The sequence below is a fragment of the Callorhinchus milii genome, unplaced genomic scaffold, assembly GCF_018977255.1.
Source record: "Callorhinchus milii isolate IMCB2004 unplaced genomic scaffold, IMCB_Cmil_1.0 Scaffold17, whole genome shotgun sequence".
Lineage (NCBI taxonomy): Eukaryota > Metazoa > Chordata > Chondrichthyes > Chimaeriformes > Callorhinchidae > Callorhinchus > Callorhinchus milii.
In genome coordinates, this window is record NW_024704758.1 from 2,947,488 (window position 1) to 2,962,381 (window position 14,894).

At 40.9% G+C, this 14,894-nt stretch overlaps 1 protein-coding gene across 2 annotated transcripts in view; it reads right to left on the reverse strand.

Annotated features, from left to right (window-relative positions):
* Positions 1–226: 226 nt before the first annotated feature.
* The window catches only part of lrrc56 (leucine rich repeat containing 56), a 33,237-nt gene continuing 18,569 nt past the window's right edge, over positions 227–14,894 (reverse strand). For both annotated transcript variants that reach the window (XM_007909343.2, XM_042341622.1), the window contains 7 exons: positions 7,836–8,022; positions 7,093–7,299; positions 6,415–6,479; positions 4,509–4,648; positions 3,377–3,558; positions 2,639–2,981; positions 227–1,944 (listed from right to left, as the gene is read on the reverse strand). In XM_007909343.2, the coding sequence (XP_007907534.1) occupies positions 1,755–1,944; positions 2,639–2,981; positions 3,377–3,558; positions 4,509–4,648; positions 6,415–6,479; positions 7,093–7,299; positions 7,836–8,022 (1,314 nt within the window). In that variant the 3' untranslated portion in view covers positions 227–1,754. The remainder of the gene's footprint in view (positions 1,945–2,638; positions 2,982–3,376; positions 3,559–4,508; positions 4,649–6,414; positions 6,480–7,092; positions 7,300–7,835; positions 8,023–14,894) is intronic.

The window sequence follows — 14,894 nt, forward strand, 5'->3', positions numbered from 1 at the left end:
TTAATATAATTTTTTTTATACAATCACGTTCATCTCCACTGCAATTAAATAATCCCCTTAATAGCAAACAGGCCTCTTAAATTCTATAAAATAATAAATCCACAGCAGATGGTACTTTAAAATGGTATTTTAATTATCGACAATCAAAGAATGCATAGTAGAAAATAAATACACAATTTATAATACATTTTCTACATTCAAACCTTTTATGGATGTGCTGTACAGCAAAACCAAGCAACAAGTTACCAATATATACACCGCGATCATCAAATATACACATCCTTTTATTTACAGTAAGATTCGCAAGCCTTAAATATTTAGAAGGATAAAGAATGCATTCGAACCCTTATCCAATGTAAATTTTTAATTATAGATTAAATTAACAGATTAAATCAGGTACAATTCAATAGTGAGATGTGAACAGGAAGCAAATCCAGTGGACTCGGGACTATCCATCGGATAAATTTCAGACAAGAAATTTAGTTCAAACATTTTCTTATCACCAAGTTCCGTTTCCCGCTCCCTCACAAAGACGTTCAGTTCACTGTCTAGAGGGTATGGTTCCCTGAGTGTCAATGGGTCTCTCGTATCTATGTGGCCAGTATCTGTGCGTGAGCCTCGAGTGCTGCTAACAATGTGGGGTAGCAGCCCGTATGCACACATATTCAACTGTCGGGGAAGGGGGGGCACAACCTAGCCCAATCCTGCCCAATTGCACACTCTCTCCAGTGGGAATAGTTACTCAGTGATCAGTAGCAGAAATCCTGGCTAATTACGTGTCCTGTGGAACCCAGACACTAGGGTCAGTTTGCTCCTAATGCTTGTCTGCCTGAGAGCAGCTACGTCAACACACACCAGGGATTTGCTGCAGTCTACAGCTACTTGCCCAAACATTTTTTTGTGTGTTAGCTACTGAACCCTTATTCTGTCTCCTAATCACTTAGCTCCAAAATTGGATGTAATATTTTATTATTAGTTAATCCCTGTAAACAATTGGGGACACCTCACGTTAAAACGCATGTAAAATAATCAGCGGAAAGCAGGTGTCGGAGTCAAGCAAACTTTTAGGAGAAATAATTCTGCTGAATGTCAACAGGAAAAAATGCAAGGGCTAAAACGTCCTCTACGAGTAGTGCAGTTGGGTTTTTTTTAAATTCGTAAAAAACATTCTTTTCTGTCCTATTGAGGAGTAACATGGCTGAAGAAGGAACTTTGAGACACGTTTTACACATACAAATTAGATCTTGCAACTAATCTATATCAGCGATATTGCCCAATATTTGATATTTGTGGGTGCCCAAATGACCATCATTTGCACTTTAACATTGAAATCAACCTTAAGAGTGTTAAGGTTGTAAGGAAGTTGTGGGTGTGAATGTGTGTGTGCGTACGTGTGTGCGCCAAAATGTGTGTGGGAGGAGGCGATTCAAAAGGTCTATTCCGTGCAGTGACACACTAAAAGCACTACATTTTTTAAGTGGTCATGAGACCATTCAGTAGGACATGAGCAATCAAGTAGTTCTTGTGCTTGTATTAAAAGCTTGACTTGCACGCACTCTAGTTATTTGACTCTCCAATTTGGTGCAGTAATTAGTGAAACATGGTTACTCGAAAATGTCAGCGTTCCTGGTGCTGTTCAACCAGCCATTAAATATTCCTGGGAAAATAAATTCAGTGTTAGGGCAGTGTGCAGCAGGTTTGGTGATGTGAGGCCACAGATCCTGACAAACAGCCTACTCTGACGCTTGGTCCCATCAGCTCGTTGTCTTGCTCCCTCTGCTGGGCAGAAGCAAAGGTCTATTTGGCAATCGTTGCAGTGCAGGCTTTGTGGTCAGAGGATGGAGAGGGCTCAGTGGCAGAGGCTTCTCAGATGTTTTTGAGGAAGATCGGATGACTGGCTGATGATTATCAATAAGCTTTTGAGGACTCTCGTCATCTGTGGATCTGCCAATAAAAATATCAATAGTAAGAAAGTTTGAATTTGATACAGTGCCCCATCACAATGATTTGCTCTGAAAAACATTGGCTGTTGCTATTTAAGACAAGCAGCAGCTAATCTGCACCAGCAATGTCTCACAAACGACGAGATGAATGATTTTTCCTTTCTGGTGAATTTAGATTAAGGAGGAATTTGACCAGGATATCAACAAATCTCTCGACCCTTCTTTATGTCTGAGCGCCTTGCGACATCCTCCCAACGTGAAAGTTGTCGCATGAATGTAAATTTGTGTTGTTGTAATTTGTTCTGTCATTGGGTCTTTAAGATCCAGGAAGATGGGGATTTAATATCTTCCCCAAATCTAATTTAAGATCATCTATTTTTCGAATGGAATAACAATTGGAAATGGCGTTAACAAAACAGTGACATTTTAAAATCGATTAAAAAAATATAAATACTACAAATAATAATCCTTGCATTTGATATAGCGCCTTATCACGTCTTCGAGACGTCTCAAAGCGCTTCACAGATTATGCTGTAAAGTGAATTGACTGTATATTTTGTGGCGTGTGGATTAAGAAAATTTGCCCAACATTTCGCCCTGGCTGGAAATTGAACGCAGGTCCTCTCGTGTGCGAGACAAGTGCTCGAAACACTAAACTACAGGGCTCCACAATATCATTTATGTATCATGAGTACCTGGTGCTTCTTCGTCCTAAGACTGGTCTCAGATACTGAGTGTATGAGTGCGTGTTTTTCCGTTCTTCCACTCTAGTTTTTGGATCAAGTCCATCAGAGGGTGTAACTGGCCCCTCTTCACCCAGGACAGCAAACTCTTCATCAGTCCGTACAACGCTGGGCTCTGTTCTCGCAATGCTGTACGGCTGCACTTGTTCTAGCTGCACAGGCCTTCTCAAACGTCTGACCCTGAAATCAAGCACTTTCTGTGATCTTGTAGGCAAATCGTGAAGGGATGGAGGGCTAGGAGACGGTGGTTGACTTAAGGCTGTAGTCAGCAAATTGTCTGCGGTAGAAGACAAATCTGAAACGAGAACACATTTACTGTTTAAACCTGACTGCACAACCAGTCAGCCGTAAACAGTGGTTTGACTGAAAGCCAGCAGAAATCTGGTTCGAAAGTTTGAAGTAATGTCCACAAAAAGACGAGAAGAAGCTACAGAAGCAAACTTGTGTTCAGCAGCGTCTTATCCCATTGAACCATTTCAAAGCATTTCACAGGTATTTACTATCAAGTGGAGCGACTGAGCTTATAGGCAAGCATGACAGTTGTTTGCCCCAAACAAAGCACCACAAATAGTCATGGGACAAACAACCAATTTAACAGTAGGACTGTTAGCCAGGACGCCAGTTTAAACTGCCAACTGTTTTCCATTGAAGCATTTTGTGGGAAAATGAATAAAAATCACTCCAACTCACTTGGGGGAGGCGAAGGGTATAAAAATGAAGGACACAGAAGTTCTGGGGAAAGCCTCTCATTCGTCTCAGGGCAGAATTTCACTGCCTCCTCCCCCAAGCAGCCATCACTCAACTCCTCCTCATCACTGTGGTCAATCGTCAATATTTGTGGTTCACGATCCTTCCAAATCGCTTCAAGACGCCTTTAGAACAATATGTTAACATAGATCTTAACATGTAAATGGTCACACCTTTGGTATAAACAGTTTTACTAGGTCTGCAGGAGGCAAGACAATTTTAGGGCCAAAGTCCTGTAGACTTGGAGATGTGTTAAGACATTTGTTATTCAGATGCACGTACACACACATGAGCTCCCGTGCGCACACACACACATACACCCACACACACAGTGTCCGCCTTCATGACACTTGTCCTCTCCCTCCTCCACTGAGAAGTTGACCTTGCAAGCCAGGAAACGGGAATCCAAAGAATCCGTAAATATGGGATATCCTTTGCAACGTAAATATGGGATATCCTTTGCAACGTCTCCCAGGACCAACAGCGCAGGCCCTCCCATGAAACTATCCTTATAATCTCCTTACCCCTGACGTGCATATTATTCAAGCCTTTTGTCTTAAATTCACTCTTAGTTCAGAAGCCGGTTCTTTTTAATAAATGTGAAAAATCGGCATCAATTTAAGACTTTTGCACAATTGCTCCCCGGCTTAAATTTCAACAACAACCAACAACTTAAATTTGTACAGCGCCTTTCACGTCGGGAAGACGTTCCAAGGTGCTGAACAATCACGGATTTGGACCCGAGCTGGGGCTTGGGATCAGGAGGGGTGGAGCGGAGGGAGGATGGGAGTAGGAGAGTGATCAACGGCGTGCTAGAACAGGAGGGTCTTGAGATGTGCTTTCGAGGAGGCAAGAGAGGGAGCAGGGTGGAGGGACTGAGGGACTGAGTTCCAAAGGGTGGGAGCAGAGAAGCTGAAGGCCTGACCGCTGGTGGTAGGGCTGGTTGGATGAGGGAATGGACAGGTCGAGGCCAAAATAATCTTACAGCCTAAGACTGGGTGGAAATTCAGGCCTCCAGTTTGTAAAGTCTGTTGTGCTTCCACTCTGTTTGCTTCGCTAACCTGGCAGCACTTACTTGCCGTGGTCATTCCTCCAGGCCTTGAGTTCGGAGAAAATATCTTCACGGCTTTTGCTGTCCTTTTCTAACAAGTCAAAGGTGGATTCAGGACCGTGGAAATATTGGCGGACAAAGCTCCCTGCTGTTGCATACGTTGCCTAACAATAAAATTACCCAAAAAGATATCTAAATTTAAGCATTTGAAAGATATTTTTCAAGCACCAAATTGTATTCAATGGCTTTCTTTTGGTGTCCGTTCTGTATTACAGGCATACTGCAAAACATTACTGTACTTAATCTTTGTCCAAATTCACTGCACCTTTAAACTCCAACAGATATAGAATCGATAGATGTTGAAAGCAATTATGTGGTGAATCATTTATAAGAATTTTTTTAGTACGCAGTACGTTCACGAAGGGTCCCACTCCATTATTTAGTGAATAGTGTGAAAGCAAGCCCTTATCCACCTGCATGTGTGTGTGTTTGATGAGAGAGTGTGAGACAGATTGTCAGCAAGTGAACATTTCTAATGCACACTGATAAATTGGTGTAACTTTAATAATTGTGGTTTGAAGCGTCAGGCTATTGTGAAAAAAGGTGAATTTTGTATTCCAGCATTAATAATATTAATCCTAGGATTTGGTAAAGCGCCTTTTACGTCGGGAGCACATCCCAAAGCACTCCATATCTCCCGCTCGACCCACCCTACCATTGGTGACTGGGCTTTCAGCCTCTCTGCCCTCACCCTCTGGAACTCCCTTTGCCTCACTTCCTCCCTTACCTCCTTCAAGGCCGGTCTCAAGACCCTTCTCTTCGATTGTGCCTTTGGTTGCCCTCCTACCTCTCTGCCTTCCCTCACCCCTACACAAGCCCTACCCCATGCTCGGGTCCCAACCCCTGACTGTTCAGCGTATTGGGACGTCCTCCCGTCGTGAAAGGTGCTCTATAAATATAATTTTGTTGTTGTTGTTCATAGGTTTTACTATGAAGTGGAGTGACTGTGTATTGGTAGGCGAATGCGGCAGCCACAATTGCGCACAGCGATGTCCCACAAACAGCCATGAAACGTATGGGAAATTTTAATTTCAAAACAGCAGCCTCTGTCCATCCCTTTCCCAATCTCTTCCACTGCACATTTCTCTCCTCAACGATCACTAAAAATAGCAATCTGTTCTGCGAAATCTTTATAACAGGAAATCCCATCGGAAAGGTTTAGAGAAAAAGATCACTATTTTTAGTCATCAGCATATGCTTCCCTTTGGTCTCTCTGCTCCTGTTTTCCTTGTCTGTAGTTTTGTATGAATCCCCAATTCTTTTCTTTATCTTTCAGGTCTCTTCTTGCTACATTGCTATAGGAGTCTGTGTTGCCATTTCCTAACCTCCTTATTCATTCCTGCTCGAGTATTTTTCCCCTTCCTGCCTGTCCGCCCTTCACATCCAACACATGGTAAAGGAAGAAGTCTAAAATAAACAGGTCAAACAGCAGCACGAAGGACACGGAAAATAGTATCAATTAACACCGCAGAAGAGAGCGGGAGGGGAGAAATGAGCAGAGTTAAGAGACGTTACAAAATGTAAGACAAGATGAAACAATAAAACCAGCAAACTAACTGGAGAAATTATGTTTTTGAATTATTCCAGCGCATTTTTTAAAAATAGCTCTTGTACATTTTCTAGGTTCCCCTGAATGCCATCCATTCCTCAGCTCAATATTTAGGCTGGACACAAACTTACTCCCAGATCTTTGTTGCTTTAGCATACACCACAGCTAACATTATATTTGGGCTATTTGCCTGATTTGATGTGGGGGCCGGCCGAGAGGGGATTGGGGCGAACAATGACCGATTGCACAGTCAAAGAGGAACATTTTGAGACGTGCCTTGAACGAGGGCAGAGCGGGAGGCGAGCGAGAGGTACAACTTACGTCTAGTTTCTTCCTCCGTGCCTGAAGAGCTTTAACAGGATTTCCACAAATAATGCTGCCCACACCTTGGATGAAACGGAGAAATGATTGAGGTGATGGGCTGGAAATTATAGACATACTTGGATATTTCATTTGAAAGTGTAAATGCAACAGTTAATCTACAAAGAAGAATCTTAAAAGGTACTATAAAAATGCCACTTGTTAAGAAATTGACATAGAATATATCACATAATACTCCAACTACTAATAATCCTTGCATTTGGTATAGCGCCACTCACACTGGGAGGACATCCCAAAGTGCTTCACAGGATTTACCGCAAAGTGGAGTGACTGTGTATTTGTGGATGAATGTGGCAGCCAATTTACACACAGCAAAGCCCCATAAATAGCCATGAAGTGAATGAGCAATTTTATTTGGGGGATTTGTTGCCCAGGACACTGGGAGAAACTCTCTTTTCTTTTTGAATAGTGCCAAGGGTTATTTAATGTCCACCTGAATAGGCAGACGGTGCCTTGTGTTTCAACACCTCATCCGAAGAACAGCACCTCCGACAATGCAATGGAGTGATCTTAGCTTAAGCAAGTTCACGTTCCCGATGTGTATTGAAAGCTGTGAAAGAAATCCAGCAAGGTATTTCAGACGGGTTAGGGGTGCAGAGAACAGGGTCTTGTGTTTACCATGAGTTAAGTCACTTGCATCATCTTGAACAAGAAAATCACTGGATCCTGAGTAGCAGGCCTCAGCAGACCCTGGACAGGCAGTCATGTGTCTCCTTGCGCTGTGAGGTCTCTGGGGAGTCGAAGGCCTTTGCATTAAATATCTTCTAGATCCATGAATGTGGTGACCAGAGCTAGGCCTACCCTGGGATGAAACATGATAATGACCTAAAGGTTTAAAACCAAAACAAGATTATTTTTTCTATGTCAACAACAACAACTCGCATTTATATAGCGCCCTTCGTGTGGGGTAACGTCCCGGAGAGCTTGTCGTGTCTCCATGCTTGACAAACATTGCTTAGCGTTCAGAGCGTTCAAAACAAACACTAAATCATTTTGAAAAGCAGGTAAATTCCCTTCTGGGACAGAACTCTGCACAGAACATTATGTTCACACAAGATCACAAGGGAGATGATGGAAGCCCTTTAAGCTCACGTGTCCTTTATAAAGACACTCAGAAGTAGAGAAACTCTGTTAGATGCAGTATATGATTGCACACAAATTTATTTTTGCTTGGAAAGCATCCATTGTAGAATAATACAATCGCAACGTGTTCACCTGCTAGNTTTTTTCATTGTGCACAACTAGAAGCGAGTTGATGGGCACAACCCCAGAACTTTTATATTCCCTCTCCGTCTTAGAAGTGCGTGTTAGAGTGTTGGAAAGGTGATTTTTAATAATCAGTTGGAAGTGAGTTCACAGACCTAGGTTTTCAAGATCTCTGAGATCATCAGCTGTGATGCAATCTTTAATGGCCTCCTTCACAATTAGCCAATCCTGACCGACTGGACTGTTGGCTTGAATGCAGGTCTCGTTTGCAGGAAAATCGTCCAAGTACTTTAAGTGCGGGATTAGGCATTTAACTACCTCCCTATAGTTGTAATTTGAATCCTGAAACAAACAAAGTTGACAACAGCATTCGACATGATTAAGGGTGCACTGGCTAGGTACTTAATCTTAAAAGTTTGATCTCACCCAAAAAAAATTTAAATGCAATGCAAAATGTCAGTTAGCTTGTGGTCAAAACTCACGACTAGTTTAAATAGTAAAATTTGAGGCATAATAAAATAATAATAATCCTTACATTTGATACAGTGCCTTATCATGTCTTCGAGACGTCTCAAAGTGTGTCACAGAATTCAATGTAAAGTGAATTGACCGTATACTTTGCAGGCGAAATGCAGCAGTCAATCGCACGCAGCAGTGTCCCACAAACAGTCATGGACTGAGTGACCAATTTATTATTATATTATTTTGAAAGGATTATTACCCCCGGAAAAGCGATCCGCTAACCGACTAACAACAACAACTGGATGAAGGCCACTGAGTCACCGAGTCTAAACTGGTCCTCCCTCCTCCATAAGAGCCTTAATACTCCTACAATCTCTCAAACCCTTTTATACTATTCCTCTACAAACGCTTCTCAGGTTCTCTTTTAAATATTGTTATGGTCTTAGCTTCAATGGTCAATTGCAGCGAAACATTCCATGTTCTAATAACGATTTCACAAATACTAATTGGGGATAGAGCACCTGTCCTTTAAAGTTTATACACTGAACGCTATTATCTCTGAAAGAAAGGAATTTCAGCTCTAGTTCCAAAAATCGGATTCCCAACTATCTGAATTGATTTTAGTGCACTGCATTTCAAACACTCCTTTGAATCTTCACTGAATTCAATACACAAACTGCCAATAAAAATAAGCCTCCTCTCTGGTCTAGTTCGCGAATAAACTGGAATTTACTTTTTCACAGCTGCTCTGCTCCACTCTAGGGTCACATTCACCATGCGCCAGATTGTGAGCAAGATATCAAACCCTTTTATCTAAAATGTACTGTGAAGTCCCATTGAGAACATCGCAACATTTATTGTGAATCTGTTGTTAATCATCTTTACCAACACTAAACATGCCATACATACAACAAGCTCTAACTAATTATTACTCTAATAACAGAAACGTGAATGAGTTCATATGTAGGATAGTCAGTGCTTGGTGGTGAACAGTTGCAAGAAAACCTACACAATTGTTCTTAAAATTAGTTTAAATTTGTTCACAGCACTCATGTTAAAATCTGCGTTAGTCTGTTACACAAGTGGTAGAACACTTGCTTCCTGACCAGATGGTGGCAGGTTTGAGATATTGAGCTGCTGGTTGCTTGGATTTGTCTACTTTAGTTAAGATTTCTATTCAAATGGTTTCTAGACTGCTATGGGAAACTTTTAAAAAAATTAAGAAACCTCAGCAAAGGACAAAGGGCCACAATACAGGGCTGAAAAGAGCAGGGGAGAAAATAAATTACTTATTGTAGTGCTTGACTCTAAACTGATTCAGGACTCCATAACTATTCCAAAGTCTGCCAAATCTCTATCATTCGTGTTGACTGCAGTGGAGAGGAACCAATGTCTTTTTGGAACCATTTTCCCAAGGTCATCCGTGCAGCCAGACTCCAGTCTGAATCGTTTTACAATCAAAATTGTACTCCGATTTTCATGAGGCTAATGCTATGGTTTAAAACTGAAAAACAATCTGCTCCCAGACTGATGACCATATATGTCAAAATATATCTATAAAGGATGAGTAATTGTGGTGAAGAAAGATCAAAATCACTCTATTGCAGGTTTCAGTAATTTTATTCTGCGAAAAGCTTCGAGGAAGCAACATCCATCAAATAAATGCTGGAGATTGCTACAATTTGTACTAGATTGTATTATTTTTTTTCCCCAAAGAGCTCTGCCAGGAATTTCACTTACCTCGGTGAAACAATGTTTAAGTATAACAATAAGACATGCATTTGATATAGTGCCTTATCATGTCATCGAGATGTCTCAAAGCGCTTCACAGAATATACTGTAAAGTGAATTGACTGTATATTTTGTGGGCGAAACACGGCAGCCAATTGTGCACAGCTGTGTCCCACAAACAGTCGTGGACTGAGTGACCAAATTACTTATTTTTTTTGGAGAGATTATCCCGGTAAAAAATTCCACCAATCGTTAACAAGCAGGTTCCTACATACTGCTAGGTAAACAGGAGTGTGGAGTAAGGAAACCTGCCCAACGTTTCGCCCTGCCCGGGAATCGAACCCAGGTCCTCTCGCTTGCATGTTGAGTGCTCTAACCAATAAGCTACAGGCCTCCACAAAAAGGGACTTAACAGTGTTAAAAAATACGTTAAATTGGCTACCCATTGTTATTTAGTGTGGCAACCAAGGAGTTGGTCTTGGTAGTTCTCTGCATCAGGGCATTTCCAGTAATCAGGACATGAGAGACTGAAATGAGAACTGCAGTGTGTCTGAAAGAAATTGCAAAGCGTCACGAAAAGCCACTGGAACCCTCAAGCAAAAAACATTTTAACTAAGAAAAACTTTCCCCTCAAAATCCTCAACGACAAACTCCTTACACAGCTACCCAACAGCAGCGTTGGGTAGATGTGCAAATACTGATCGAGTGGTTGAAAGCTTCTCAGAGTTGATGCAAGGTGTTGGCTTGGTAGCCACATTAATTATTCCATCAAGATGTAACCAGAGAGTACTGAGCACCAGGACACGCTGCAATATAACTGTTGCCACTGGCAGAAAAACAACCTGAGTTTCTTTATCAGGACATTTCCAGTAATCAAGGCCATGAGAAACTGAAATGAGAACTGCAGTGGGTCCGAAAGAAATTGCAAAGCATCAGGAAAAGCCACGGAAACCCTCAAGCAAATTTTTTTTAATTAAGAGAAACTTTCCCCCCAAAATCCTCAATGACAAACTCCTTGCACATCGACCCAACCACAGTGGTCATCCACCCTAGAAAATGTTTTTATTTTTGCAGTTGTTGGTATGCTAGTTGTCACTGGAAATATACATTGATCACTTCTGGTCTATTCTTTACAGCAGCTGGTGTGGAATGTCCACAGGATATTGCTTGTTATGGAGTATTTCCTCTGGCAGCCCCATCGGGAAGAAATATCCTGCATCCTTTTTGGGGTGTGACAAAGGTTTTATTCAAGTATCTTAAACGCAGCAATTCAAATAAATGCTGAAGTCACAGACTTGAAGCACTGCATCTTCCCTGTGGACCGCAGTAAGCAGGCGAAATGGGATCAATAAAATGTTGCTTCCAGCAATTGCTCGTAAATCAAAGAACCAACCTCAACCTCTCGGTCTATTTTCCCTTTTAATTTACAATGTTCCCATGTTCTATGGTGATGAGTGATCCCAAACAAACAAGAGACACCCCAAACATTTGAACATTGAAGGAAATCTAGTTTCCATTTATCCAGGAATCCTGATTGGAATATCATAACAATCCATTGCGTTGTGGCAATTCGGAATGGCAGAATTCTGATAGAGTGGTTGAAAGCTTCTCAGGGTTGATGGATTGGAGTTCAAAGATGTATTAGATACTTAAAACAGCCATTTAGCTTCTTTGCAAAGGCCATCAGTAATTTCAGTGTGATAATGATTAACCAAAGACTGATTAAATATATGTCAGCGACTCAATGATATATAGTAGTTGTATGAATGGACACAATTGAATAACAAAGTCCATCTATTATAACACTGGGTTCATATTACAAAACATCACATCCAATTGCCACAGCAATGTACAATAAATTACACAAGGACTTTAAAAGTATGATGCCTCTCTTTCGAGTGGCAGGTGACAGCTGCTTGTGGGATGTTATTTGTGTGAATCAGTTACCATTTTCCTTTGTTTCCTGCACAACACATGCATTTAATTTCTGATCAATGTCATTTGTGAATTACAATGAGAAGTATCTTTTATGTGAAAAGTATTAAAGAAGCATGGGTTATTGCCAACAAGCCCAGGAAGGGTGAAGCCAAAGAATTGCTGGTCTGATGAGCAACCAGCAATATTGGTGAACATATCCTAAAACCAAAATAAGGATGTCCCAAAGCACTTCACGTGATAATAATTCTTGCATTTGATATAGCTCCTTATGTCTTCGAAACGGGTATACTGTAAAGTGCAGTGACTATTGTGTTTTGTGGGTGAACATCAGGAAAAAAGATCTGTCTTGAAGATTGTTATTGACAGTTTCTGACAGCTGCAATCTGAAGAGTATTCTTCCCCTTTGGATGCCAAAGGATCAAACAAAATGCATGCCCACAAGGTAAACCTGGCCCTGCTTCACAATCAGGAATTAAAGAAGGTTAAAGGTAGGAAGAGATGCACATTGTATAAGGATACAAATGGCTTTCCCTTTAGACTGTCAGGAAATGGATTTATGTCTTTGTCGTTTCACCAACAAAATATACAACCAATTCACTTTACAGTATATTTTGTGAAGTGCTTTGAGATGTCTCGAAGACGTGATAAGGCGCTATATCAAATGCAAGGATTATTATTATTATTATTACACTGGAAGGTAACCAAGATTTTTAATATAACATAGCCCGAATGGACAAATGTGCCTCTGGTTCTCAGCACATGGACATTTTAAAAGGACATGTCGCTCTAAATTAGGGCACTCAGCAAATTAACCTGAACTGGTTTTGTTTTGATCTGTGATTGAGTTTTGCCATTTGGCCTGTGAAACAATGTGGCAAGAGGGCTTGTTTTTTCCTGAATCTTTGCTTTGACTATATCACTAATGGTAGCTTCTGTAGGTTCACAAGTCGCTCAGTAGCAATAACTTGAGCAATTAACGCTGCCCTGCAAACAGGAAATCTAATCCAGAATCCAGGCATGAAATCTGCATTTAAACTTAGTGGCAGTCACCAGTCAGCTGGACATAATAAAATGAATATGAAGACTATTTTATTTGTGTTTAAACAATTGACCAAGAATAACAACAACAAATTACATTTGTATAGCGCCTTTCACATCGGGAGGCATGCCAAGGTGCAGGACCTTCAAGGATTTGGGATCAGGAGGGGTGGAGGGCAGAGAGGGTGGGGGTAGGAGGGTGACCGAAGGAGCGGTCGAAGAGGACGGGCCTTGAAGGAAGCAAAGGAAGGGGTGAGGTGTTCTCCCTATTATTTGCTAAATGGATTTTAAGCACCCTGAATGTTAAGTAATGTAGAGAAATTTGCTTTTGAAAGTACCTGTCGGTTTTTACATTATCCATTTTTGGTAGCTCTGATTTCTTTATCAATGTTTCACTAACAAGCACACCCACTGTTAGCAACTATGAAACCCATATCAGTAGCAGAGAATATAGATTTCCATAGACCATTCTGGTTTGCAGCTATCCTGGAACCAACAAGGAAACCACTCACTCAGTGTTATCGTATTTGGGATTATAATGAGACGGGTTTCACTTTAACCCCTTGCCCTCAGCCGTCTCCACTGTGCAGTCAATCACCCCAAGCTAATTGCCTTTCCTTTTCTATACAACAAAAACTCGACAGAATGGATTCATTGCTTTTGAAGCCTTCTTTAAAAAGCATCCAGCGATTGCTAAGCAACAGCTTGACATTGTGTGTTAATGTCTAATAAAAATAGAATGCCTGCATCAAGTTATTCTGTCTGTAATAGCCGTGCAAGTTGCGATACAATAGTTGTAGAATGTATACCAAGCTTTCAGTGCATATAATTCTGCTTTCAAAGTGCAATATACAACAATGAACTTACGTAGTAGCACCTTTCATGTAAACACTGTCATGAAGCGCGTTAAATGGATTGTGTGGGACAAAGAACAAGGTGGAAAGAAAGAATGGGGTGGAGGGGGGAAACTGACAGAATAAGTAGGTTTTTATAAAGGTTTTTAAAGCCCTGTTGTGAGTGGGGGCAGAGGGATTTAGGGAGGGAGCTCCAGAGACCAGAGGTAAAGTGGCTGAAACCAATTCCCTTGTTATACGCTTCTGTGATTCATGTGACAATATTGTGCAGTGAGATCATCACATTGGCCTCTCACTCATAATGTGATTTTAGCTGTACTTTTAACAGTCATTAGTATGGTTTCATTTTATTGAGACCATAGTATAGATTACAAAAATTATACGTGACAGATGGAGCATCAAGGGTGTAATGTAATCTTGCGCTTCGCTCTCCTGGCTCACAGTGTCATTTGAATCATCAGAGCAGCAGGCTATAACTATAACTCACTCACCATCTATAATTCTACAGGTAATCAGTTTAGGAGCTGCTACCATAGGCATAGCTTTATACTGTTTACGAGTGCTTCTCTCAGCACTAACAATGTTCACAATTATTGGAACTATTGTGATTTCACTACTGAATTAGGTTTTAAACTTGTGAATGAAAAAATGTTGAAATGTGTAATTAGAAACACTCGTACACACATTCCTGGAAGTCTTTGGAGTTTGAATTTCAGTCGAGATTCCGATTTGGGATTCTCCAGAGAGCCATTAGGCCAAATCTCAGCAAGGTTGGGGAGCACAAAGGCGAAAGCTTCCTGCACTACTCAGGAAGACCTAATGCAGGAACTCCCTCAGCAAGGCATTGATGGCATTGAAGACGACATCTCCAGACTGGAGTGTCCGGGTCTCCTAAATAGATTGGATTGGGTTAGATGAAGAACATCTTGCAAATATACAATCAATTCACTTTACAGTATATTCTGTGAAGCTCTTTGAGACGTCTAGAAGACATGATATGGCGCTATATCAAATGCATGGTAGTGTCTCAGAGAGCTTAACATTAATAAATCTGGTGAAAAAAATAAAATAACACTGGTCGCAAATTAATACAAAGGTAGAACTTGAATTTGCTAATTTGGTTAAAATATATTCTTTTATCAATTTGTCAGTTATTGTTTCTATATCTTCTAAAAAAAGTGACTGTACTAG